This window comes from Dendrobates tinctorius, unplaced genomic scaffold, assembly GCF_039654945.1.
Source record: "Dendrobates tinctorius isolate UK_male_01 unplaced genomic scaffold, ASM3965494v1 ptg000250l, whole genome shotgun sequence".
Classification (NCBI taxonomy): domain Eukaryota; kingdom Metazoa; phylum Chordata; class Amphibia; order Anura; family Dendrobatidae; genus Dendrobates; species Dendrobates tinctorius.
The window spans coordinates 32116816-32144612 of NW_027361917.1; the positions used below are offsets into that span (position 1 = coordinate 32116816).

General features: G+C 47.2%; 1 protein-coding gene across 1 annotated transcript in view; it reads left to right on the top strand.

The window, feature by feature from the left end:
* LOC141063516 (proton-coupled folate transporter-like) overlaps positions 1-27797 on the top strand; it is a 614330-nt gene that overhangs the window by 339350 nt on the left and 247183 nt on the right. Inside the window, exons 4-5 of the mRNA XM_073557601.1 lie at positions 1885-2023; positions 12124-12207. Coding sequence (XP_073413702.1) covers positions 1885-2023; positions 12124-12207 — 223 coding nt within the window. The remainder of the gene's footprint in view (positions 1-1884; positions 2024-12123; positions 12208-27797) is intronic.

Below are 27797 nucleotides of genomic sequence, written 5' to 3' on the forward strand. Positions count from 1 at the left end.
AAATATGTATATTGTAATATGACAAAAGTAAACACCTTCATGTGAAAGTACCAGAATTTAGAGGTTAAGGGTCTGGTTACAAAGTTAACTGCTCCAAAGTTATATGGTAGCAAGAATGTGAGGTGACCTAGGCTTTAATATCCAATGGAACTGAAAATGTATTCAAAGTTTGGCGGCTACACAAATTAGTTTAGCAGTCAGATATGACGCAGTTCTTAGGTAACCATGGGAGGCTTGGGCTGTTGGATCACTTGAGCTTGCCAGTTCTGGTGCATCCAGTGCAATGTGGATCAAGGATCATCCATGCCCTCAGTATCAATATGGAGACTCTGAGCAAGCAGCTTGGAGAAATTAAGTTGATGGAAGAGGGGGTGTCCTTGGTCAAAAACTAAAATTGCCAAAGTAGATACTCAAAACACTTAATAGATATATAGCACTTATGCTTAGCCAGGATGGAGATGACTGAAGAAAGCAGTGAAACTCATCCAATTAAGCTGGGTGCTGTGGCACACATCTGTAATCATAGTTGCCAAGGGAAGCTTGGGCTGTTGGATCTCTTGAGGTTATCAGTTCTGGTCCATCCAGTGCTATGGGGATCAGGGATCTTCCCTGTTCTCAGTACCAGTATGGTTACTCAAAGCCAGCTACTTGGAGACACTAAGTTGATCGAGGAGGAGGTGTCCTTGGTCAAAAAATAAAATTGCCAAAGTAGATCGTCAAAACACTTAATAGATATATAGCTCTTAGATAAAATCTCTCCAGCTGATTCGGAAGGAAATATCCCTTTTTATAGTAAATGCACCCATAGAAATTAAACTAAAGTCAAGCTGAAGCTGAACCTACAAATATCAGAAAGATCAGCAGATAGTCTATTGTATTTGTTGGCCTCTTGGCTCACCCCTGACAGATGATGTCAGGAAGACAAGGATTGGGTTTTATGAGGTCTGGAGGGGTTTGAAAGTGGCAATTTCATGAAGAACACATCCCATGCATTTTTCGTATGAGGTAGTCGGGAGATATAGCTGTAAACCAGCAGCTATCTAAGGCCGGGGTCAAGCAAGCGAGAAACTTGAACGAGTCTCGCATCTCAATACTCAGCACTGACGCCGGCACTGTATTTATGCAGCTGAGCATTCTGGCCCCGAGTGCCGGTGGCAGTGCCGGTGGCAGTGCCGGCTATTGAGATGCGAGACTCGTGCGAGATTCATGCATGTGTGACCCCGACCTAATATGTATAATAAAAAGGACCAAAGGACAAAGCTTGGAACCTACCCGTTGCAGAGGGAGAATCCAGGCATCTAACTGATGGCTTTTGAATGATATCCATAATTTTGATGGACATATTTACTTTAATGGACTAGTTTGATCTGCAAATCGGTGGAAAAATAGATATGAAAACATGTACCTGAAAAATGGTTGTGTAAACAGGGCGATGAGAGGTCATGCACCATTTAATAGAAATAGACAATGCATGTAACAAAGAGAGCAAATATGAGATCATTGGAGTGTGACACATGTCACCCCATGTTCAGCTGTTCACATGTCTTGTTGTAGTTGAAAGTGTAGAAGACTACAGCTCTATATACTAATATGTAGTGACTTTTCTCAATGACAAAAATGCCCAATCAAGTATTATGAGAACACAAACAATGGGATGAGGAACTGAAGTGCAATTTTACACAGGTCACCATTCTACCTAAGGCCAGATAAGGGGCAAAAAATCATATGTACTGAAGCAGTGGACAATATATAAGTTGAGTATGTGCCTGATTGCTGTTTTAAGCCTGTTTCATTTTTTTTCTCTTAAAGGTTAAACAACCTTATAAATATGAAAAATAACATTTATACATGCATATGTTTGACATGTTTTTTCTTCTTTCACAGGGAATATGTATAATCTTCACTTTTCATTGGCTTTTAAAACACATTAGAGAAACATGGCTTGCTAATATTGGAGTAACAATGAGAACTCTTTCTTTCCTACTGCTGGCCTTCTCGACAGAAAAGTGGATGGTATTTCTAAGTAAGAATTTTTTTCTTGTTATTTTTATTATACCTTAATGTAGCATTTCATCTCAGAAACTATGGAAAATGATTAGTAACAAGCCGACTGTCAAATACAGTCAGAATCTCTGTAGTCAAGGCAGATCTTCTCTTACTTTCTTATTCAGTTTTGCATATACTGATATAAGTGCTGTCAAACTTGCAGAAAGCAAGTATGAACGTGATTTTTTTCTATTCACAGCAATCATTTAATCACTAGTTGTAGGCCAGGTGCAAGTGTTGCTGGGTCTAAGAACCAAAATCAATGCTTTTGGGATGCTAAATTTTTCTTGTGACTAGACTTAAAGGGAACCTGTCACCCCCCAGGGCGTTTTTCATTTAGAGCCACCTTCAGCAGCACTAAGGCTGCATTTTGTGAAGGTGGGTCTTCTTTTTCTGACCCCTAGTAACGCTGAAATATCGACTTTTATAAATAGTCTCGGCACCACCCACCATCTGTCCATCATGATGCCCCTGTGCGTCGCTGTCTCCTCCTGTTTTGAATGCAGGAGCCTGCGCTGTGACAAGAGTTCTTGGGCATGAGCAGTGTGCGCTGCCCGAGAACCGATATCAGGCTATTGCACCTGCGTGTTGTGGAGGCCCCTGATCCCGCCCCGCAGTGACAGGCATGATGTACAGATGGTAGGCGGCTGATACAGGGGGACACACCATACCTATGGGACACATTACAGGTAAGAAGAGCTAGTTATAAAAGTCGATATTTCAGCGTTACTAGGGGTCAGAAAAAGAAGATCCACCTTCACAGAATGCAGCCTTAGTGCTGCTGAAGTTGGCTCTTTAATTGGAAAACACCCTGGGGGGGTGACAGGTTCCCTTTAAGATGTCAGCCCCAGCTATGTAATAGGTGGAGTGGCAGCCTTAGCTGAGGAGCTCTTCTGTAATTACCCAGAAGGGGCCATTATAAATGTTTATGCATTCATGGCAGCCTGTGAAATTATTCATGTTTTGATGTATTGCCAGGTGTCAATCTGTTAAATGTAAATTGTTGCTCTTTAATACCACTGGAAACTAGAATGTGGCAGTATTAGGGTCAGCAATGGACTGTATTGGAAGGTATCTGATCAACATCCCCTATAGTCTGCTCACTGTGGTGACCAGAGGGAGTTGGCAGCTGGAGAGAGTCAAGCACAACTAGCGGTGAGGTGTAAGTACAAGGGCTGCTACGATTAAGTACCTTGCCAGACAGTCTTTTCAGAGCCCATCGCAGCAAGGCCAAACCTTTTGCCATATCAGAGTATCAGTCCCGTTGCCATCCAGCTGGGACCTGTATGGAAAACCAGTGTTACAGCTAAATGCTGGATAAGCTGTCAATTCTTGATCTGTGATCAAGTAAACCATTTGAATTGTTCATGCCAAGGTTTGGTCTGCCTTCTTTCTACCTATCTATCTACCTCTAAATTCTCTAGTTATACCCTGCAAACGGGTCTGGAGCACACGTAACCAGATAGGAGCACATGACACCTCAAACTGCTCAACACCATAGAATAACCATACCACCACTTGGCACTTACGCATGGGCCTAATAGCGTTTCCTGGCCCTCCTACTCAAGTGTGGCATACATTACACGTCCGCACCCCAACATGCTGCAGGAAAATGGGGATCCTGGCAGGGTGTGTATGCTGCTATTACCTTGGCGATACGCCTCTAAAGACCGCATACTGCAGCTTGACAGAGCAGGCCAGGACCTGATCAGGTAAAGATCAATGAGGGAGACCAGAGTCCAAAAATAAATTTTTCTTCACTAAAACAAATTGGTGATAAGTATATATATCAGATAGCAGGCACAACACTTAAAGAGCTTTTCTTCTGCGAAATCCAGAAGCAGACACTTAACGGTTGCACATGGTAGTACTATACTTCAGTTACATGTTTCATTAAATCAGCAAACCACTACTGAAAGCTCCATTTTCCCTTTGTGGCTGAGGGGTATCACAGCGACTAATCACTACTACTCTCAAAGTCCATTCAATGAGGGCCACATGCTACTTGTTGTGCCACTGCATCTTCAGCTCTCTATAGGAGAACTCATGTCCCAGCCTTGCCATTTTCTCCTCTATGACCCTCAGGTCTGACTACACTCTAGCTTCTTATCTAGTATAAATAATGTTTGCTTTAGATGCACTTGCCTGAGATAAATCCTTCTGCCACTTTTTTCCTACATATCATGCTGTCCAATATTATGGTCTGTCTCCCCTCTTTGAACACAAATACCCATTTCAATGCTGGTCTACTTACATTGGGACCAAAGGTCCTTCTACTTTGCAATACTTTCCCCTATCTACCTAACAACAGAAAACTGATTTTCCTATGCCCACTTAGCTCTTCCCACCAGGGGATGATTCCAATAGTTAACCCTCTATGTAGCTAACTAACTGCTGCAAGCCACAAAATAGTTAAATGCTGTGGGTTTGGATCCCAACAAGGACAACATCTGCAACAAGTTTGTATGTCCTCCCCGTGTTTGCGTGGGTTTCCTCCGGGTACTCCGGTTTCCTCCCACATTCTAAAGACATACTGATAGGGAATTTTAGACTGGGAGCCCTATCGGGGACAGCGGTGATAATGTGTGCAAACTGTAAAGCGCTGCGGAATATGTTAGCACTATATAAAAATAAAGATTATTATAATTATATAAATAACATTTAAAACATGGCTGACACCTAACAAAAAAAGATACAGATTAAAAAAATTATAACAGAGGGAAACGTAACTTAGGAAGGAAATGCACACCGTAATGCATGCGGAGGAGCTTGATTAGTATTTCTTTCAGAATATCTCATATTCACAAAATAAACTGCAGTCAGTATGGAAAAATGTAACATTTCAGGTCAATAGCCTTCATAAGACATGCCCATAGTGTAATTACTCTCAATATTAGGGAAATTCAGTCCAGAATATGGGGTGGGTTTCTCCCAAAGCAAAAAGGCAAAACAGGTAAAGTGTTGTGTCAAGTGAGTGGTGTGTAGCAGTTCCTTTCTTTTATCTTCTACTAGCTGAAGAGCCTGGCGCTGCCCGGGCATAGTAACTAACTACGGTTAGTTATAACAAATTATAATGATTATATCTCTATATATAATGCTGAGTGTATAGCCCTGCCCACTCCGCATAGCCAAATTCACTATAATATCTCACATCATCCCGTCATCCAGAGCTACCGGACTACTACCCTTAATATCCCACATCGTCCCGTCAGCCAAAGCCACTGGACAACTACCACTAATATCCCACATCATCCCATTAAAGCGACCGGACTACTACCCCTAATATCCCACATCATCCCGTCAGCCAAAGCCACCGGACTACTCTCCCTAATATCCCACATCATCCCATCAGCCAGAGCCACCGGACTACTACCCCTAATATCCCACATCATCCCGTCAGTCTGGGGTCAGAACCAGAGCGCTGAGTGGAATGGCCCTAACTTCCATACCGGGAATCCATTTAAGAGAGGCCTGTCATCAGAACCAGAGCACTGAGTAGATTTGTCCTGACTTCCATACCAATGATCCCTTTAATAGAAGCCAGGGGTGAGAATCAGAGTGCTGAGGGATTTACCCTAACTTCCATACCTGAGATGCCTTTAAGAGAGGCCTGGGGTCAGTACGAAAGTGTAGAGTGGATTTGCCCTCACTTCCATGCTGAGGATCAATTTAAGTGGGGCCTGGGGTCAGAATCAGAGCGCAGAGTGGATTTGCCCTCACTTCCATAATGGGGATCCCTTTACGAGGGGCCTGGGGTCAGAACCAGAGCACTGAGTGTAATTGCCCTAACTTCCATACTAATGATCCCTTTAACAGGCACTGGGGTCAGAACCACAGCGCTGAGTGGAACGGTCCTAACTTCCATATCAGGAATCCCTTTAAGAGAGGCCTGGGATCAAAACCAAAGCACTGGAAGGATTTGCCCTGACTTCCATACCAATGATCCCTTTAATAGAGGCCTGGGGTCAGTACCAGAGCATTTGAAGGCAATAGCCCTGACTTCAATACCGGGGATCCCTTTAAGAGGGCATGGGGTAAGAACCAGAACGCTGAGTGGAATTGCCCTCACTTCCATACCAGGGATCCCTTTAAGAGAGGCCTGGTGTCAGAACCAAAGTGCTGGATGGATTTTCCCTGACTTCCATACCAATAATCCCTTTAATAGAGGACTGGGGTCAGTACCAGAGCATTTGAAGGCAATTGCCCTGACTTCCATACCAGGGATCCCTTTAAGAGAGGTCTGGTGTCAGAACCAAAGTGCTGGATGGATTTTCCCTGACTTCCATACCAATGATCCCTTTAAGAGAGGCCTGAGGTCAGAATCAGAGCACTGAGGGATTTGCCCTAACTTCCATACCAGAGATCCCTTTAAGAGAGGCCTGGGGTCAGTACCAATGCGCAGAGTGGATTTGCCCTCACTTCCGTACCGGGGATCCCTTTAAGAGGGACCTAGGGTCAGAACCAGAGTGCTTAGTAGAATAGCCCTAACTTCCATACCAATGATCCCTTTAAGAGAGGTCTGGTGTCAGAACCAAAGCACTGGATGGATTTTCCCTGACTTCCATACCAATGATCCCTTTAAGAGAGGCTTGAGGTCAGAATCAGAGCACTGAGGGATTTGCCCTAACTTCCGTACCGGGGATCCCTTTAAGAGGGACCTAGGGTTAGAACCAGAGTGCTTAGTGGAATAGCCCTAACTTCCATACCAATGATCCCTTTAAGAGACCCTGCGGTCAGAACCACAGCACTGAGTGGAACGATGCTAACTTCCATACCCGGGGATCCCTTTAAAGAAGCCTGGGGTCAAACCAAAGGGCTGGATGGATTTGTCCTAACTTCCATCCCGGAGATCCCTTTAAGAGGGAAGATGTGCCTATGGATGGAGGATGTGTGATGGGTATATGGGCACGGGAGGGGGTGATTCATTTCTGTCATGTGCTCTCTTCTCCTTTCTGGGGGGGCAGACAATGGCTGGGAGCTTATGCTTCCGGGGATGCTAGATTTCTCCCACCCAGTCACTGTCTGCTGAGGTGTTGTCGTGGAGTGAGAAAACTGTTGCTCATAGCAACCAATCACAGTTCAGCTTCTTTTAAACAGCTCTGGTGAAATGAAAGATGTTTAGTGATTGCTTGCAAGAAAATTGTTGCTCACAGCAACCAATCACAGCTCAGCTATGTGACGGCCGTCTGCGAATCTGGGCTGCAGTGGGGACAGCACCCTGAGTAACCCCGAGACCCTTAACCCCTATACAGGGATCTGGAATTGTAGCAAGGCCCAGGAGGTAGCTGTCTAGATTAGCAGTGGACCAGAGCAGGACGGCCACCAAGGGGTCAAAACTAAAACCCGTAATCAAGGTCAGGATGCAGGAGTCTGAGACCAGGGCGCCGCAGAGGCACAAAATCAGCAGACAGAAGGAGTCAAAAGTCCAGGCCAGGGTCAGTAAAACCAGGAGGGCAGCGAGGTACAGAATCAGCAGGCAGAAGGAGAGTCAGGAATCCAAGCAAAGGTCAGCATCAAAAAGTCGGAAGAGAGGCGGAGGTACAAAAACGGCAGGCAATAGAATGGTCAAGAATCCAGGCTGAGGTCAGAGTATACACTATAGAAATTCACACAGTAACACGCAGGGGAACCAAGAATATATCCGGCGGCTTGCAAGACCAGTCCCCAGGTATTTGAGGGATCAGGTCCTCCCTCACAGGTTCCCGGCCCGATGATGTAACCAGGACCGCCCCCGGACCAGGCCAGATGGACATGCAGTAAGCCCTACATGACTGACAGAGGGGCGGAGCCTGCGCCCACCAGATGCCTGTGCAGGAGCCCCCTCTCTGCCACCACCCTCACCCTGGAGCGAACCACGGCGCCTCCCAGTGGCTGAGGCAGGAATAGCCGTCCCTGAGTCCGACGGCGATGTGACGGCCCGGCGCCCCCGAGTGGCCGAGACCGGAACTGCAGGCCCTGAGTCTGGCAGTGACGTCCGGCGCCTCCTAGTGGCCGACGCCGGAACAGCAGGCCCTGAGTCTGGCTGCGACGTGACAGTACCCCCCCTTCTAAGAGGGGCCTCCGGACCCTCAAAACCCGGTTTGTCCGGGTGAAGGAGGTGAAATCTTCTAATTAACCCCTTGGCATGGATTTCACCAGCGGGGACCCAGGACCTCTCCTCTGGGCCGTAGCCCTTCCAATGCACTAAGTATTGCACGGACCCTCTCACTAAACGGGAATCAAGGATACCTTGGACTTCGTACTCCAAGGTACCCTTGACCAAAACTGGAGGAGGAGGGGACTGGACAGGTTGAATTGGGGAGCGGTACGTTTTTAGCAGGGATTTGTGGAAAACGTTGGGTATTTTGAAGGACTGAGGGAGCTTTAAGCGAAAGGCTACCGGGGTAATTACCTCCAAAATCTCATAGGGACCAATAAATCTGGGGCCCAGTTTGGCAGACGGTACCTTAAGTTTAATGTTCTTGGTAGACAGCCAAACTTTGTCCCCAACTCCCAGGTGCGGCCCCTTGGACCGCCGTTTATTTGCCGCCGAAGCCTGTCTGACTTGGAAGCCTTTCAAGTTTGAGTTCACCTCTGACCAGATGGTCCTTAAGTGATGTATGGATTTCTCTACCCCCGGGAGGTCCGACATCTTAGCCGAAAATGAACCAAAACGTGGGTGTAAACCAAGATTACAGAAGAACGGGGTGGTTTTGATGGATTCTTGGTATTGGTTATTTAGGCCGAATTCGGCTAACGGGAGATGTTCCACCCAATCAGATTGATGTTCCGAAACATAACAGCGGAGATACTGCTCTAGGCCCTGGTTAGTGCGCTCAGTTTGACCATTGGTCTCAGGGTGGTAAGCGGAGGAGAAGGATAATTCAACGCCAATCCGTTTGCAGAACGCCCTCCAGAATTTAGAAACGAACTGGGTTCCTCGGTCGGACACGATATTCACCGGGGCGCCATGCAGTCGTATTACATGAATAACGAACAATTTACTCAGCGTTTCTGCATTAGGTAGTCCAGACAGGGGAACAAAATGGCACTGCTTACTGAACCTGTCTACCACCACCCAGATACATGTCTTCCCTTCTGAGGGTGGCAGGTCAGTAATGAAGTCCATGGAGATGTGGGTCCATGCACTCTCCGGGGCAGGCAAGGACTGGAGCCAGCCGGCAGGCCGATTATGGGGGGACTTAGCACGAGCACAAGTTTCGCAAGCCAGTACGTAATCCTTGCAGTCCTTAACCACCGTCGGCCACCAAAAATTCCTGGTCACTAGTCTGGCTGTACTATTAATACCAGGATGGCCTGCCAGGACAGAGTCATGCGACTCTTTCATAACTTGTAGACGCAACGGGGCCGGAACGAACAATTTCTGGGGGGCGTCGTGTCCGGGACTTGTTCTGAGGATCTACGGATCTCCTCCAGAAGGTCCAGAGACACGGCCGACACGACGATCCCATTGGCCAGTATTGGGACTGGTTCCGAGTCCTCAGCCTGTGAGGGGCAGAAACTTCGAGAGAGGGCATCAGCCCTTACATTTATCGTCCCTGGACGAAACGTGATCACAAAGTTAAACCTTGAGAAAAATAAGGCCCACCTGGCCTGCCTAGGATTCAGTCTTTTAGATGACTCCAAGTAGGTCAGGTTCTTGTGATCTGTGATCACGGTAACCTTGTGTTTAGCACCTTCGAGAAAGTGGCGCCATTCTTCGAAGGCCCACTTTATGGCCAACAATTCTCGATTCCCTATATCATAATTTTTCTCAGTAGGGGAGAATTTTCGGGAAAAGAAGGCACATGGGCGGAGTTGAGTGAGAGAGGCAGTGCCTTGGGAAAGCACTGCACCTACCCCAACCTCAGAGGCATCAACCTCTACCACAAAGGGGCGATCTAGATCAGGCTGAATTAATATTGGGTTGGCAGAAAAACACTCCTTTAAAACAGAAAATGCCTGAAGTGCCTCTGGCTTCCAATTAACCACGTCAGCCCCCTTCCGGGTCAGATCCGTGAGCGGTTTGGCGATCTCAGAGAAGCCTTTGATGAATTTACGGTAGTAATTAGTAAATCCCAAGAATCGCTGCAGCGCTTTTAGAGTTTTAGGTTGTACCCATTCTCTAATGGGTCGGATCTTGGCAGGATCCATGCGAAACCCCTTAGCAGAAATCATGTATCCCAAAAATTGTACCTCCTCAGCCATAAAAACACATTTCTCCAACTTGGCGTATAGAGAATGTTCTCTAAGTCTCTGGAGTACAGAACGGACATGTTGCACGTGTGTAAGAACATCAGCGGAGTAAATCAGGATGTCATCCAAATAAACCACTACATATACCCCACAAATATCCCTGAATATATCATTCACAAAGTGTTGGAACACGGCGGGCGCGTTACTCAATCCAAACGGCATCACAAGGTACTCAAAATGACCAAGAGGTGTGTTAATGGCTGTTTTCCACTCATCCCCTTTTCTTATGCGAACCAGATTGTAAGCCCCCCGGAGATCAAGCTTAGTGAACCAACGGGCTCCTAGTAGCTGATTAAACAGATCAGGGATGAGTGGAAGCGGATACTGATTTTTCACAGTAATCGCGTTCAGCTCACGATAATCAATACACGGTCTGAGTCCACCATCTTTTTTTCTACAAAGAAAAACCCAGCCCCTACAGGTGAAGTGGAGGGTCTAATAAAACCTTTTTGCAAGCTGTCCGCTATGTAGTCATTCATGGCTACACGCTCAGGACCAGAGAGGTTAAATATTCTCCCCTTAGGGAGACGAGCACTTGGAACCAAGTCTATAGGACAGTCATACTCTCTATGAGGCGGTAATTTCTCAGACTCCACTATGGAAAAGACGTCCTCATAGTCCCTTAATGCGTATGGTATAAAGGGGGTTTTAATTTTAATTTGGTTCACTGACAGCGACATACAGTGATTCTGACACTGTGGACTCCAGCGCACGATATCCCCTTGGTGCCAGTCAATAATAGGATTATGCTGGCGCGACCATGGCATACCTAACACAACTGCATGTGATAAATTGGAAATAACAAAAAATGACATATGTTCTGTGTGTTCAGTGCATGAAGCTGTGGATTCCTAACCCTAAACATAGTTTAGTTCCTCCAGCCATAGGACCTGGTAATGGCTGATCAGTCATGATGTTGAGTTTCAGCTCCTCAAGCAATCTGATTTTGATGACCTACCCTTAGGATGTATCACTGTGGATTAGACACTTTGTAACCACAGAAAATGGCTTTTGGGAATGATAGATAACTATTTTCACTGTGGATCAAGAAAATATAAAGATAAATAAACTGAAGTGAGACTATAATAAGTGACTTTTTCAGGGTACCCCATGAAGAAAGTAATTTATATGTCTTTCCTAAATCTTAGACATCTTTTCTACTACAAGGCTCTAAAGCAATAAAGTTCTAATAGCTTTCTGATGTTCGTTGATGTCAAATCTTTAATTTTTATGACCTCTTTTTGCTATATTAAGGCTGGTTAATGGTGGGTGAATTTATAGCAGTAAATTTTAGACATGGAGCTACTTTTAAGGTGGTAATCATTCTTTTAGTTTCTCTCTTGAGTGTTTGTGCTGACATCAGCTTTGTGACAATGTATCTTTGTTTCTCAATCATGAATATTGCTGAGTTGATAATCAGTTTGGCTAATAAAATGAAAATATGATCTTGTATAAAAGAAACATGTGCTGTAAATTGTAAAATTTGGTGTAACCATAAGCTATGCTAAATGGAACACAATATTAGATTATAGATACTAATCTTAATTAAGATACACTGTAAAGGTATAAAATAATACATTCTTCATAGATAATTTTAAGACTAACTACATTTTTAGAATTTAAGACCAAATGTCATATCATTTGCTAATTTCAAAGATGGGGAGTAGCAAAAAATTCACAGTTATGAATTATTACTAACCTGTTTAACAATACACGTTTAGCGTTTTTTTAAATAATTCAGTTAATATACTACAGTATATAGTTTTCAAAATGTCTTGAAAATAATGGTGCTTTATATTTATAGCTGGTCAAGTAATTTGTATTGCAATATGTTTCTTACAGGTGGTGTAATAAATGCTCCCAGTGGATATACTGTAGCTGTGCTACGATCGATATCTTCAAAAATTGCATATCCTAATGAACAAGGTAAAAGAAAATAAAGCAGTTTGAATTATTTTGGATGTAACATTGCATTCAAATAAAATAAATTTACAATGCATTGCATTTTTTTCATATTTCCAGTAAATAAGCATTTAAATAGTTTATTTATTGTAACGGGAATTCTCATTATTTCACTTCTTATCCTCGCTTGCTGACAACTTCATCTTCCAAAAGGTAGGGGAGAGAACAAGGGGATCTGCTACCTTGGATCTTATCCTTATAAACAGGGAGGAAATGGTTGAGGAGGTAAAGGTACCGCTACATTTAGCGATGTACCAGCGATCCCGACAATGATACGACCCGGTCAGGATCGCTGGTGCATTGCTAAATAGTCGCAAGTGAGCTGCCATACAGGCAGATCTCACTAGCGATGCAGCAGCGGTCGGGGGTCGTCACTTACCTGTCACACGCAGCGAAGGTGATGTCTTCTGCCCATGTCCATGGAGTCGCTCGTCGGCGCCAGCAGGAAGCCGACGACGAGAAATGGACCAGGCCGATTTAGCAGGATCAGCGATATCCAGCGGGGAGCCAGGTCAGAGGTAAGTGTCACATGAAGCGAGATCGCTAGCGATATCGCTATTGTGTCACAAAATCGGTGACGCTTTAGCGATATCACTAGCGATCTTGCTATGTGTGAAGGGGGTTTTAGAGTGGCTGGGACCCTGGGAAGTAGCTACCATGCTATTTTAGAATTTTGGATAATTAGAGTAGGAAGACCTGTGAAGACGCAGACATCAAAGTTAGATTTCAGAAAGGCAGATTTTAAAGGACTCAGATTGAGAATGGGAGGGATCCAATGGCTGGATATCCTTAAGGACAAAAATGACCAGAAAGGATGGGAAATCTTGAAAAATGAGAAAATGAGATTCTCAAAGCACAATTGTTAATTCCGAAAAGAGGGAAGAATAGGAAGCATTTAAGGAAACCAGGATGGATGAACACAGAACTTAAACACATGCTAAAAAGGAAGAAAGAAATGTTTATCAAATGGAAAGAGGGAGGCATATCTAAAGAAGAATATAATTCTGTCTGCAGGACCTGCAGGGCAGGAATCAGATTTAATAAAGCTGACAATGAATTAAGGCTTGCAAGAGATGTCAAAAGCAATAAAAAAGGGTTTTGGGGATATATCAAAAGTAAAAGAAAAGTCATAGATGCTATAGGATTTTTACAGGATGAAAATGATGAAATGGTAAGACAGGATATTGAGAAGGCTGAACTTTTAAATTCCTATTTTGCATTTGTTTTCTCTCAGAAAGGAAATGTAACATCAACTGTTCTTCACTGTCCTATTAAGGGAATCTAGGATATCTATAATCAGAAATATAGAAAGGAAACACTTAGCTAACCTAAATTAATTCAATTCTCCAGGCCCAGATGAATTACTTCCCAGAGTAATGTAGGAGATAGCAGAAGAAATTTTTGAACCACTGTCCTTAATCTTGGAAAATTCTTGGAGAACAAGAGAAGTCCCAGAAGACTGGAGAAGAGCAAATGTTGTTCCTATCTTCAAAAAAGGAAGAAGGTGAACCTAGGAAACTATAGGCTGGTGAGTCTAACATCCATTCCAGGAAAGATCTTAGAACAAATTATTAAACAACGTGTATGTGAGTACTTGGATAAGAATGAAGTGATTAAACAGAGTCAGCATGGGTTTGTAACTAATAAGTCATGTCAGACTAACTTAATTTCCTTCTATGACAGAATCACTGACTGGGTGGATCAGGGAAATGCTGTAGATATAGCATATCTTGATTTCAGCAAAGCATTTGACAAAGTATCTCACACAATCCTTATTGAAAAAATGACTAAGTAAGGAATGGACAAGGCACTGATAGGTGGATTCATAACTGGCTAGTGATTGGACCCAAAGAGTGGTCATAAATGGCTGCACATCCAGTTGGAAGAATGTCTCAAGTGGGGTACCACAGGGCTCTCTCCTGGGCCCTGTATTGTTCAACATCTTTATCAATGATTTAGATGAAGGAATTGAGGGTAGACTGATTAAATTTGCTGATGACACAAAGTTAGGAGGGATAGCTAATACTACAGAAGAGAGAAAGTATTGAAAAAGATATAAATAAACTGGAGCAGTTGGCAGCAACTAACAGAATGGTTTTTAACAGGGAAAAATGCAAAGCACTACATCTGGGCAATAAAAATAAAAAAACATACAGAATGGGAGGAATAGGGCTAAGCCACAGCACATGTGAAAATGACTTGGGTATGCTAATAGATCACAGTCTGAACATGAGTCAACAGTGTGAAGCAGCAGCAAAAAAAAGCAAATACAATTCTAGGATGTATTAACAGAAGCATACAATCTATATCACGTGAAGTCATTATTGCCCTCTACTCCTCTTTGGTCAGACCTCATCTGGAATACTGTGTCCAGTTTTGGGCACCAGATTTTAAAAAAGACATCAACAAACTGGAGCAAGTTCAGAGAAGAGCGACCAGAATGGTGACCGGTCTGCAAACCATGTCCTAAGAGGAACGTTTACAGGATTTGGGAATGTTTAGCTTGCAAAAGAGAAGACTAAGAGGAGACTTAATAGCTGTCTACAAATATATCATGGGCTGTCACATTGTAGAAGGATCAGCTTTATTCTCATTTGCACAAGGAAAGAAAGAAGCAATGGGATGAAACTGAATGGGAGGAGACACAGATTAGATATTAGAAAATCTTCTTGACAGTTAGGGTGATCAGTGAATGGAACAGGCTGTCACGAGAGTTGGTGAGTTCTCTTTCAATAGAAGTGTTCAAACAGAGGCTGGACGGACATCTGTCTGGGATGATTTATTGAATCCTGCTTTGAGCAAGCGGTTGGACCAGATGGCTCAGGAGGTCCCTTCCAACTCTACCATTCTATGATTCTACTTACTGTATTTATAAAGAAAGGGATTTAAGTTAATGAAACTATATTTTTTTTTTCTCCAAAGCATAAAAAAATCACCCACTTAAATCTTTGGAAATAGGTAATTTGGATTGACAATTGAACAAAGCACCTAAAGTTTTATATCAGCGTTATTAGTGTTTTCTAAATTCTGCTAATTGGAGCGGAGTAGCAATTTTAAATTACAGCCAGCATCAATAAAGACTAGTGTTGAGCGATACCACCCGATACTGAAAAATATCGTATCGGAATGGATCGGCCGATCTAAACAAAGTATCGGGTATCGCCGATTTCGATCCCGGAAGTCCCATTCAAGTCAATGGAACAGAAATATCGGAATTAAAAAAAACCCTTTCTTTCCCTGTTGGTTAATTCTACATGGAGAAAAACAACTAATAATGATGTAGAATGTATTGTGGGAGGTGTAGGAGACATTAAAGCCATAAAGCTTTAGCCCAATCAAATGGAATCGCAGTATTTTTTTTTTAAAGACGTTCGTAGTTACAAAGATATTGACTATGCTAAAGTTTTTAATTTTTTGTCAGATATGTATGTTTCACTACTTCCATGCTCTTCACCTTCTTTTTTACTTCTCCCACACTTTCTCCTTCATCATCTTCAGCAGCAGCAGCAGTATCTTCTTCTTCTTCTTCTTTTTCTTCTTTTATTCTTCTTCTTTTATTCTTCTTCATATTCTACTTCTTCATCTTCTTCCTATTCTTCTTCATCATATTCTTATTTGTGTCAGGCATTCCTGTAGTTGTTATCTATAAAGTTTGAAGATTACAACTTACATTCAGCCTGTCACAAAAGATTTACAACAGGATTTGTCCGCGTTCAGTTTGGCCTGCAGCAGCAGGCCTTTTCCAGGGGCACCACGAGGAGGAACGGACTCACCACCATACACTGCTTAGTCTTCTTCTGCTTATAAATTAGATAATATCATTTGCTCTGATTTTTAGTCTTATGCTTCATGTTCTTCTGCTTTTGGTTTTTGTGCTTCTTGGTCTTCTGTCTCTTGTTGTTCTGCATCTTGGTGGTTGTCTTCCTGTTCTTTGTCCTCTTGGTCATCTTCTTCAGGGTCATCTTTTAGGTATTCTTCTGTGTGGTCTTCAGGTTTGTCGTCTTCAGGGTCATTGTCAGGGAGATCCAGTGTGAGAATCAAAAACCATTTCCACAAGCTTGAACTTGGAAAAGTAGCAGAAGGTACAAGAAGGCTGAGGAACTGCCGAGAACCAGCTGACAGTACTGGAACCCGGAGGGGCAGCAGAATGAACAAGAGCCAATGGCACAACCATGGACCAGCTGACGTTGCTGGAACACGGTTACTAAGCAGGAGGTACCTGTGCTCCAAAGCACTTCCAAGGACCAGCAGATGTTGCTGGAACTCAGATACCAAGAAGGAGGCACCTAGGCCAAAGGCACTGCCGAGAACCAGCTGACGGTGCTGGAACCCGGATGGGTAGCAGATGCTGCAAGAGCAAATGACACTAGCGAGGACCAGCTGACGGTGCTGGAACCCGGTGGGGCAGCAAAAGGAACAAGAGCCAATGGGAGAACCGTGGACCAGCTGACGGTCCTGGAACACGGTTTCTAATCAGGAGGTACCTGTGCTACAAAGCACTACCAAGGACCAGCAGACTTTGCTGGAACTCGGATACCAAGAAGGAGGCACCTAGGCCAAAGGCTCTGCCGAGAACCAGCTGACGGTGCTGGAACCCGGATGGGTAGCAGAAGGTACCCAGGAAAAAAACAAAGTTACAAGGCCGTGAGCCGGCCGCAGTTACCGAAACCCACCGTCCTACAGGGGGTGCTTGTCCTATTGGCACTATGTAACCAGCCTTTATTACCAGAACCCACAGCCCACATAGGAAGCACCGAAACTGCAGGCACCATAGACTCGGCTAACCCAACCGCAACACGACAGGACAACGTATCGGTGGCAAAGTGACGTTGACACTACCCGGAAACAGCAGGCGTGCTGTAACCAGGCTGGGCAGGAGGGAGTGCCCGTGCCAAAGACACTTCCGAGAATCAGCTGACGGTGCTGGAACCTGGATGGGTAGCATTAGCTACAAGAGTCAATGGAACTACCGAGAACCAGCTGACGGTGCTGGAACCCGGAGGGGCAGCAGAAGGAACAGCAGCCAATGGCACAACCGTGGACCAGCTGACGGTGCTGGAATACGGTTACTAAGCAGGAGGTACCTGTGCTCCAAAGCACTACCAAGGACTAGCAGACGTTGCTGGAACTCGGATACCGAGAAGGAGGCACCTAGGCCAAAGGCTCTGCCGAGAGTCAGCTGACGGTGCTGGAACCCGGATGGGTAGCATAAGCTGCAAGAGCAAATGACACTAGCGAGGACCAGCTGACGGTGCTGGAACCCGGAGGGGCAGTAGAAGGAACAAGAGCCAATGGGACAACCGTGGATCAGCTGATGGTGCTAGAACACGGTTTCTAAGCAGGAGGTACCTGTGCTAAAAAGCACTACCAAGGACCAGCAGACGTTGCTGGAACTCGGATACCATGAATGAGGCACCTAGGCCAAAGGCTCTGCCGAGAACCAGCTGACGGTGCTGGAACCCGGATGGGTAGCAGAAGGTACCCATGAAAAACAAAGTTGCAAAGAAGCGAGCCGGCCGCGGTTACCGAAACCCACAATCCTACAGGGAGTGCTTGTCCTATTGACACTATGGAACCAGCCTTTGTTACCCGAATCCGCAGCCCACATAGGAAGCACTGAAACTGCAGGCACCATAGACTCGGCTAACCCGACCACAACACGACAGGACAACGTATCAGTGGCAAAGTGACGTCGACACTACCCGGAAACAGCAGGCGTGCTGTAACCAGGCTGGGCAGGAGGGAGTACCCGTGCGAAAGACACTGCCGAGAACCAGCTGACGGTGCTGGAACCCGGAGGGGCAGCAAAAGGAACAAGAGCCAATGGCACAACCGTGGACCAGCTGACGTTGCTGGAACACGGTTACTAAGCAGGAGGTACCTGTCCTCCAAAGCACTACCAAGGACCAGCAGACGTTGCTGGAACTCAGATACCAAGAAGGAGGCACCTAGGCCAAAGGCACTGCCGAGAACCAGCTGACGTTGCTGGAACCCAGATGGGTAGCAGAAGCTGCAAGAGCAAATGACACTAGCGAGGACCAGCTGACGGTGCTGGAACCCGGTGGGGCAGCAGAAGGAACAAGAGCCAATGGGAGAACCGTGGACCAGCTGACAGTGCTGTAACACGGTTTCTAAGTAGGAGGTACCTGTGCTACAAAGCACTACCAAGGAGCAACAGACGTTGCTGGAACTCGGATACCAAGAAGGAGGCACCTAGGCCAAAGGCTCTGCCGAGAACCAGCTGACGGTGCTGGAACCCGGATGGGTAGCAGAAGGTACCCAGGAAAAAAACAAAGTTGCAAGGCCATGAGCCGGCCGCAGTTACCGAAACCCACAGTCCTACAGGGGGTGCTTGTTGTTTGTCCTATTGGCACTATGTAACCAGCCTTTATTACCAGAACCCGCAGCTCACATAGAAAGCACCGAAACTGCAGGTACCATAGACTCGGCTAACCCGACCTCAACACGACAGGACAACGTATTCGTGGCAAAGTGACGTTGACATTACCCGGAAACAGCAGGCGTGCTGGAACCAGGCTGGGCAGGAGGCAGTACCCGTGCCAAAGACACTGCCGAGAACCAGCTGACGGTGCTGGAACCCGGAGGGGCAGCAAAAGGAACAAGATCCAATGGCACAACTGTGGACCTGCTGACGTTGCTGGAACACGGTTACTAAGCAGGAGGTACCTGTGCTCCAAAGCACTACCAAGGACCAGCAGACGTTGCTGGAACTCGGATACCAAGAAGGAGGCACCTAGGCCAAAGGCTCTGCCGAGAACCAGCTGACGGTGCTGGAACCCGGATGGGTAGCAGAAGGTACCCAGGAAAAACAAAGTTGCAAGGCCGCGAGCCGGCCACAGTTACCGAAACCCACAGTCCTACAGGGAGTGCTTGTCCTATTGGCACTATGGAACCAGCCTTTGTTACCAGAACCCGCAGCCCACATAGGAAGCACTAAAACTGCAGGCACCATAGACTCGGCTAACCCGACCGCAACATGACAGGACAACGTATCAGTGGCAAAGTGACGTCGACACTACCCGGAAACAGCAGGCGTGCTGTAACCAGGCTGGGCAGGAGGGAGTACCGCGCCAAAGACACTGCCGAGAACCAGCTGACGGTGCTGGAACCCGGAGGGGCAGCAAAAGGAACAACAGCCAATGGCACAACCGTGGAACAGCTGACAGTGCTGAAACATGGTTTCTAAGCAGGAGGTACCTGTGCTAAAAAGCACTACCAAGGACCAGCAGACGTTTCTGGAACTCGGATACCATGAATGAGGCACCTAGGCCAAAGGCTCTGCCGAGAAACAGCTGACGTTGCTGGAACCCGGCTGGGCAGGAGGGAGTACCCGTGGCAAACACACTTCTGAGCAGCAACATGCGATGTTGAAGCCCAGGGGTCAATCAGGCAGCAGGCTGAGGCCAACTTGAAGCGAGTTTTATATTGGTTGTACACAACTACTGATTGTAACCGTGATCCACTTTGGCCTCTGGCTCTACTGTCTCTAGTATTTCCCCTGGCCTCCAACCACGGCAGTTGCTGCTCTGCAGAGTTGTCTGCACAATCCACACTTGTTCCTGAGTTACTGGGGCTCAGTCACGTCAGTTGATCCCCTGATGTGTGTCCAGCAAGGTGTCCTGCTCTGTTCACATTCCCACAACTATTAATGGGAATGGGGACAGAGCAGGAGACATTGCCGGCCCACCACAGGGGATCAACTGACGTGATGGAGCCCCAGTAACACAGGAACAAGTGTGGATTGTGCAGACGGCACATCAGAGCAGTGACTGGCGGGGTTGGAGGCCAGGGAAATACTAGAGACAGTACAGACAGAGGCCTAAGTGGACCACGGTTAAAAGTCAGTAGTAGTGTGAAGTTGGAGGCAGCAGGAGACTTTGCCATTTGCACAGCAGGGGAACAGCTGGCGTTGCTGAAACCCACAGACACAGGAGCGAGTGTTTCTATCTGTGCGGACGGCACTTCCAAGCTACAACTGGCTGTGTTGAAGCCCAGGATCAATGCTCCGAGCAGGCTGAGGCCTACTTGGAGCAAGTGGTAAACAACATGTAGTGTGATGTTGGAGGCAGCAGGAGACTTTGCCATCCGCACAGCAGGGGAACAGCTGGCGTTACTGAACCCCACAGACACAGGAGTGAGTGTTTCTATCTGTGCAGACGGCACTTCCAAGCTACAACTGGCTGTGTTGAAGCCCAGGATCAATGCTCCGAGCAGGCTGAGGCCTACTTGGAGCAAGTGGAAAATAACATGTAGTGTGATGTTGGAGGCAGCAGGAGACTTTGCCATCCGCACAGCAGGGGAACAGCTGGCATTACTGAACCCCACTAACACAGGAGCTAGTGTGTGTTTCTCTGTTAAGACGGCACTTCTGAACACCAACTGGCATTGTTGGAGCCCAGGATGAGGCATGGAGTTGGCTGAGGCCAACTTGCAGCACGTTTTATAGAGGTTGTAGACTACTACTGATTGTAACCGTGCTCCACTTAGGCCTCTGGCTCCACTGTCTCTAGTATTTCCCCTGGCCTCCAACCCCGCCAGTGACAGCTCTGAAGTGGCGTCAGCACAATCCACACTTGTTCCTGTGTTACTTGGCCTCAGTCCCATCAGTTGATCCCCCGATGTGTGTCCGGCAAGGTCTCCTGCTCTGTCCTCATTCACACTACTAGTAATGGGAATGTGGACAGAGCAGGAGACCTTTACGGACACACATCAGGGGATCAACTGACGTGACTGAGGCCAAGTAACACAGGAACAAGTGTGGATTGTGCTGACGCCAATTCAGAGCTGTCACTGGCGAGGTTGGAGGCCAGGGTAAATACTAGAGACAGTGGAGCCAGAGGCCTAAGTGGAGCAGGGTTAAAAATCAGTTGTAGTTTGAATGTGGATGGAGCAGGAGACTTTGCCATCCACACAGCAGGGGAGCAGCTGGCATTACTGAACCCCACTAACACAGGAGAAAGTGTTTTTATCTGTGCGGACGGCACTTCCAGGCTACAACAGGCTCTGTTGTAGCCCAGGAATAATGCTCCGAGCAGGCTGAGGCCTACTTGGAGCGAGGAGAAAAAGCGTTGTAGTGTGAGTTTGGAGGCAGCTGGAGACTTTGCCGTCCACACAGCAGGGGAGCAGCTGGCGTTACTGAACCCCACTGACACAGGAGCGAGTGTTTATATCTGTGCGGACAGCACTTACAGCCTACAACTGGCAGTGTTGTAGCCCAGGATCAATGCTCCGAGCAGGCTGAGGCCTACTTGGAGCGAGGAGAAAAAGCGTTGTAGTGTGAGTTTGGAGGCAGCTGGAGACTTTGCCGTCCACAAAGCAGGGGAACAGCTGGCGTTACTGAACCCCACTAACACACGAGATAGTGTTTATATCTGTGCGGACGACACTTCCAGGCTACAATTGGCTGTGTTGTAGCCCAGGATGAAGCATGCAGCAGGCGGAGGGCAACTTGCAGCTGGTTTTATAGATCTTGTAGACTACTACTGATTGTCACCGTGCTCCACTAAGGCCTCCGGCTCCACTGTCTCTAGTATTTCCCTTGGCCAACAACCCCGCCAGTTACAGCTGTGAAGTGGCATCTGCACAATCCACACTTGTTCCTGTGTAACTGTGGCTCAGTCCCGTCTGTTGATCCCCTGATGTGTGACTGGCAAGCTCTCCTGCTCAGTCCTCATTCACACTACTAGTAATGTGAATGTGGACAGAGCAGGAGACCTTGCCAGACACACATCAGGGGATCAACTGACGGGACTGAGCCAAAGTAACTCAGGAACAAGTGTGGATTGTGCAGACAACTCTGCAGAGCAGCAACTGCCGTGGTTGGAGGCCAGGGGAAATACTAGAGACAGTAGAGCCAGAGGCCAAAGTGGATCACGGTTGCAATCAGTAGTTGTGTACAACCAATATAAAACTCGCTCCAAGTTGGCCTCAGCCTGCTGCCTGATTGACCCCTGGGCTTCAACATCGCATGTTGCTGCTCAGAAGTGTGTTTGTGCAGACGCCACTTCATAGCTGTAACTGGCCTGGTTGTTGGCCAGGGGAAATACTAGAGACAGTGGAGCCAGAGGCCTAAGTTGACCAAAGTTACAAATCTGTAGTAGTTTGCATGTGGATGGAGCAGGAGACATTGCCGTCTACACAGCAGGGGAACAGCTGACATTACTGAACCCCACTGACACAGGAGCTAGTGTGTTTTTCTCTGTGAAGCCGACACTTCTGAACACCAACTGGCGTTGTTGGAGCCCAGGATGAGGCATGGAGCAGGCTGAGGCCTGATGGTGTTGGCATGTGGAGGCAGCAGGAGACTTTGCGGTCTACACAGCAGGGGAACAGCTGGCGTTACTGAACCCCACTAACACAGGAGCGAGTGTTTATATCTGTGCGGCACTTCCAGGCTACAACTGGCTGTGTTGTAGCCCAGGATGAAGCATGCAGCAGGCGGAGGACAACTTGCAGCTGGTTTTATAGAGGTTGTAGACTACTACTGATTGTCACCATGCTCCACTATGGCCTCCGGCTCCTCTGTCTCTAGTATTTCCCCTGGCCAACAACCCCGCCAGTTACAGCTGTGAAGTGGCGTCTGCACAATCCACACTTGTTCCTGTGTAACTGTGGCTCAGTCCCGTCTGTTGATCCCCTGATGTGTGCCTGGCAAGCTCTCCTGCTCAGTCCTCATTCACACTACTAGTAATGTGAATGTGGACAGAGCAGGAGACTTTCTGGACACACATCAGGGGATCAACTGACGGGACTGAGCCACAGTAACTCAGGAACAAGTGTGGATTGTGCAGATGCCACTTCACAGCTGTAACTGACGTGGTTATTGGCCAGGAGAAATACTAGAGACAGTGGAGCCAGAGGCCTAAGTTGATCAAAGTTACAAATCTGTAGTAGTTTGCATGTGGAGGCAGCAGGAGACTTTGCCATTTACACAGCAGGGGAACAACAGGCATTACTGAACCCCCCTGACACAGGAGCTAGTGTGTTTTTCTCTGCGGAGACGGCACTTCTGAACACCAACTGGCGTTGTTGGAGCCCAGGATCAAGCATGGAGCAGGCTGAGGCCTGCTGTTTTTTGAATGTGGAGGCAGCAGGAGACATTGCTGTCCACACAGCAGGGGAACAGCTGACGTTACTGAACCCCACTAGCACAGGAGCTAGTGTGTTTTTCTCTGTGAAGCCGGCACTTCTAAACACCAACTGGCATTGTTGGAGCCCAGAATGAGGCATGGAGCAGGCTGAGGCCTGATGGTGTTGGCATGTGGAGGCAGCAGGAGACTTTGCCGTCTACACAGCAGGGGAACAGCTGGCATTACTGAACCCCACTAACACAGTAGCTAGTGTGTGTTTCTCCGCGAAGACGGCACTTCTGAGCACCAACTGACGTTGTTGGAGCCCAGGATGAGGCATGGAGCTGTCTGAGGCCAACTTGCAGCACGTTTTATAGAGGTAATAGACTACAACTGATTGTAACCGTGCTCCACTATGGCCTCCGGCTCCACTGTCTCTAGTATTTCCCCTGGCCTCCAACCCCGCCAGTGACAGCTCTGAAGTGGCGTCAGCACAATCCACACTTGTTCCTGTGTTACTTGGGCTCAGTCCCGTCAGTTGATCCTCTGATGCGTGTCCGGCAAGGTCTCCTGCTCTGTCCTCATTCACACTACTAGTAATGGGAATGTGGACAGAGCAGGAGACCTTGCCGGACACACATCAGGGGATCAACTGACGTGACTGAGGCCAAGTAACACTGGAACAAGTGTGGATTATGCAGACGCCACTTAAGAGCTGTCACTGGCGGGGTTGGAGGCCAAGGGAAATACTAGTGACAGTGGAGCCAGAGGCCTAAGTGGAGCAGGGTTAAAAATCAGTAGTAGTTTGAATGTGGATGGAGCAGGAGACTTTGCTGTCCACACAGCAGGGGAGCAGCTGGCGTTACTGAACCCCACTAACACAGGAGCTAGTGTTTTTCTCTGTGCAGACAACACATCTGAGCAACAACTGGCTGTGTTGAAGCCCAGGGATTACAGTTCAGGTGGTAGAAACATGAACACAACAGGAGACCCGGATACAGTTGCCAACCAATTATTTAGTCGGGAAGAGGACTGGCAAATTATGGGGAGATCCAGGCCTTGTTCATTTTCAGAAAAGTAAGCCGGTAGACGTTATCGGAAGAAAGTCTCGTGCGACGGTCTGTTAGTACACCACCTGCGGCACTAAAGACGCGTTCCGATAATACACTGGCAGCATGGCAAGCCAGCACCTCCAATGCATACTGGCTAAGCTCTGGGCATGTATCCAGCTTAGAGACCCAAAACTTGAAGGGGGAAGAGCCATCTGGGAGTACACTCACAGGGCAAGACACGTAGTCTGTCACCATCTGACGGAAAGTTGCCTCCTGCTGACTTGAGCCGTCAGTGATGGTGTAGACAATTGTGGCGGACACAAAAAACTTTGCCACATTTGGGCCATAGTGGTCTTGCCTTGTGCTGAGGCGCTGCCTCTGCTCCCTCTTTGTGCCGAGTTTCCTCCACTGGGTCGACACACAGAGGTGCTTTGTAAAGCACTAGCACCACTGCTGTCTGGTGGAATGGAAAACATGATGGACTGCACCAGTGTGTCTGGGTACTCCCGCAGTTTACACTCCCGGTTCAACGTTGGTATGAGGGTTTGCAAGTTGTCCCAGTAGCGAGGATCTAGGAGGGTGTACACTAGGGTGACCGCAAAAAATCGATGTCGGAATTTTGTCCGTCTGGACCCCACAAAACGATTCCCCTTTCCAGATATTGAGATAGCCAAAATTTGAGCTCGATCAAACGACATTAACCCGTGCCGCTCGTCGCTCAAAGTTTGAAAAAATCCAAATTGAGGTATTTTAAGATTTAGGTATTTTGCATAGTCTGTTAGACTATAAAGAATGTGACAACAACATTGCAGAAATAGCCCTGACCAAATTTTCGAACCATTTGTGGTATTTGAATGCAGAGTTGGTGGGATTATCGTTTTTTGATCCCACCATTACAGACAATTAAAAGTTGTTAATGGCTAATAAATTGCTCAGTAGCACAGATGAACCATCAGAGGACGCTAGGGTTGTAAATCCAAAAGTTAGGAAAGAAAAATTAAAAGAGGTAGGAAGTAACCGACTTTAACGACCTTCTGACAAAAGATGAAGAACAAAAGCAATATGTCCTGCAAGTTGTAAGCAAATGCCGAGCATTATATTCTGACGTTTCAAAAACTACTTTAACAAAAGCTCTAGAATAGATTAGATAACTATGTAAAATTATCAACTCATGAAGGTTAGCGTGCTCTGATGGTTCATCTGTGCTACTGAGCAATTTATTAGCCATTAACAACTTTTCATTGTCTGTAATGGTGGGATCAAAAAACGAAAATCCCACCAACTCTGCATTCAAATACCACAAATGGTTCGAAAATTTGGTCAGGGCTATTTCTGCAATGTTGTTGTCACATTCTTTATAGTCTAACAGACTATGCAAAATACCTAAATCTTAAAATACCTCGATTTGGATTTTTTTCAAACTTTGAGCGACGAGCGGCACGGGTTAACGTCGTTTGATCGAGCTCAAATTTTGGCTATCTCAATATCTGGAAAGGGGAATCGTTTTGTGGGGTCCAGACGAACAAGATTCTGACATTTTTTCCCCCCCATATGAGATCCGGTCACCCTAGTGTACACCCAATAATCAGCCGTGTAGAGAATGTGGGCGATGCGGCGGTCGTTTCTCAGGCACTGCAGCATGAAGTCAACCATGTGCTGCAGACTCCCAACTGCCAAAGAACCGCTGTCCCCTGCTTGAGGTGTGATCTCTGCCTGCTCTGCATCACCCCACCCTCGCTGTACATACTGACTACAGCTTTGTGTACCTCCCTCCTGTGGAGAGATGTCTTCCTCCTCCATCGACTCCTCCTCATCCTCCTCACAAAGTATCCCCTGCCTAGGCCTTTGTGAGGAAGCACGTAGCGCAGACTGTCCAGAAGCAGATGGCATTTGGGACTCCTCATCCTCCACCTCTTCCAAAACCTCATCCCTTAGTGCTTGCAGTATTTTTTGAAGCATCCAGATAAGGGGGACAGTCATGCTGACTAGTGCATCATCTGCACTCGCCATCCGCGTGGAATCATCGAAGGCACGCAAAACGAAGCAGATTTTCTTCATAGAGGCCCACTCAGTGGTGCTGAAGTGTGACCGGCGCACATTGCGACTTGTTTGCGCCTGATGCAGCTGGTACTCCATGACTGCTGCCTGCTGCTCACACAACCGCTCCAACATATGTAATGTTGAATTCCACCTGGTGGGTAGGTCACATATGATGCGATGTTCCGGAAGGCGTAATCGGCGCTGCAGAGCAGCAATGCGCGATCTTGCCGTGCTGGAACGCCGCAAGTGAGCGCACTCTATGCGGACCTTGTGCAGCAGTGCATCAAGATCCGGATAGTCCCTCAGAAAGCTCTGCACGACCAAGTTGAGCACATGTGCCAGACATGGGATGTGAGTGAGGTTGCCAAGGCCAAGAGCTGCCACCAGATTTCGGCCATTGTCACACACTCCCAAGCCCGGCTGGAGATTCGCTGTCACAAACCACACGTCGCTCTCCTGCTTGATGGCATTCCAGAGCTCCTGCGCTGTGTGGCTTCGATTCCCCAATTAAATTAATTTTAGTACGGCCTGTTGACGTTTGGCCACGGCTGTGCTCACATCGGTCGTAACAGGCTCCTGCTGCGCTGTTTCAGAGGAACTGGAGTAGGAGGAGGAGTCAATGTGTACAGACTGGATTCCTGCACCCCGAGGAGTTGGCAGAACACGTAGGACGCCACTCACAAGATCTGTACCCGGCTCCACAACATTGACCCAATGGGCAGTGAGGGAAAGGTATCGTCCCTGTCCATGGTTACTGGTCCACGCATCGGTGGTCAGGTGGACCTTGCTACTGACGGCGTTTAGTAGCGCATGTTTTATGTTTGCCTCCACATGTTTCTGCAGGGCAGGGACAGCTCGCCTGCTGAAATAAAAGTGGCTGGGCACAGTGTGTTGTGGGACTGCCAATGCCATGAAGTCCCGGAAGGTGTCAGTCTCCACCAGCCTGAATGACAGCATTTCAAGGGCCAGTAGTTTGGCAATGCCAGCATTCAGAGCCTGTGCTCGGGGATGGTTTGCCGAGTATGGCCGCCTTTTCTCCCATGCCTGTGCTACCGATGGCTGCCGAGTGGCCTGGGAGTGTGAGGATGACTTGGATTGTGGTGCTGTGGGTGGAATGTCACAGGGTCTCCGGACAACAGTGCCAGAGGTTCTTCCTTGGCGATCCTGTGAGGAAGCCGAACCAGCTGTGTGTGAGCTGGAGGAAGAGGCCCCAACACGAGCTGAAGAGGTGGTAGGTGGCGCTGTAGGTTGGCCTAGGTCTTCAGTGTGTCTTTGTAACTCCACCACGTGCTTAGTCCGCACATGTTTCCACATATTTGTGGTATTGAGGTTGCTGACATTTTTCCCTCTTTTGACTCTCTGATGACACAGC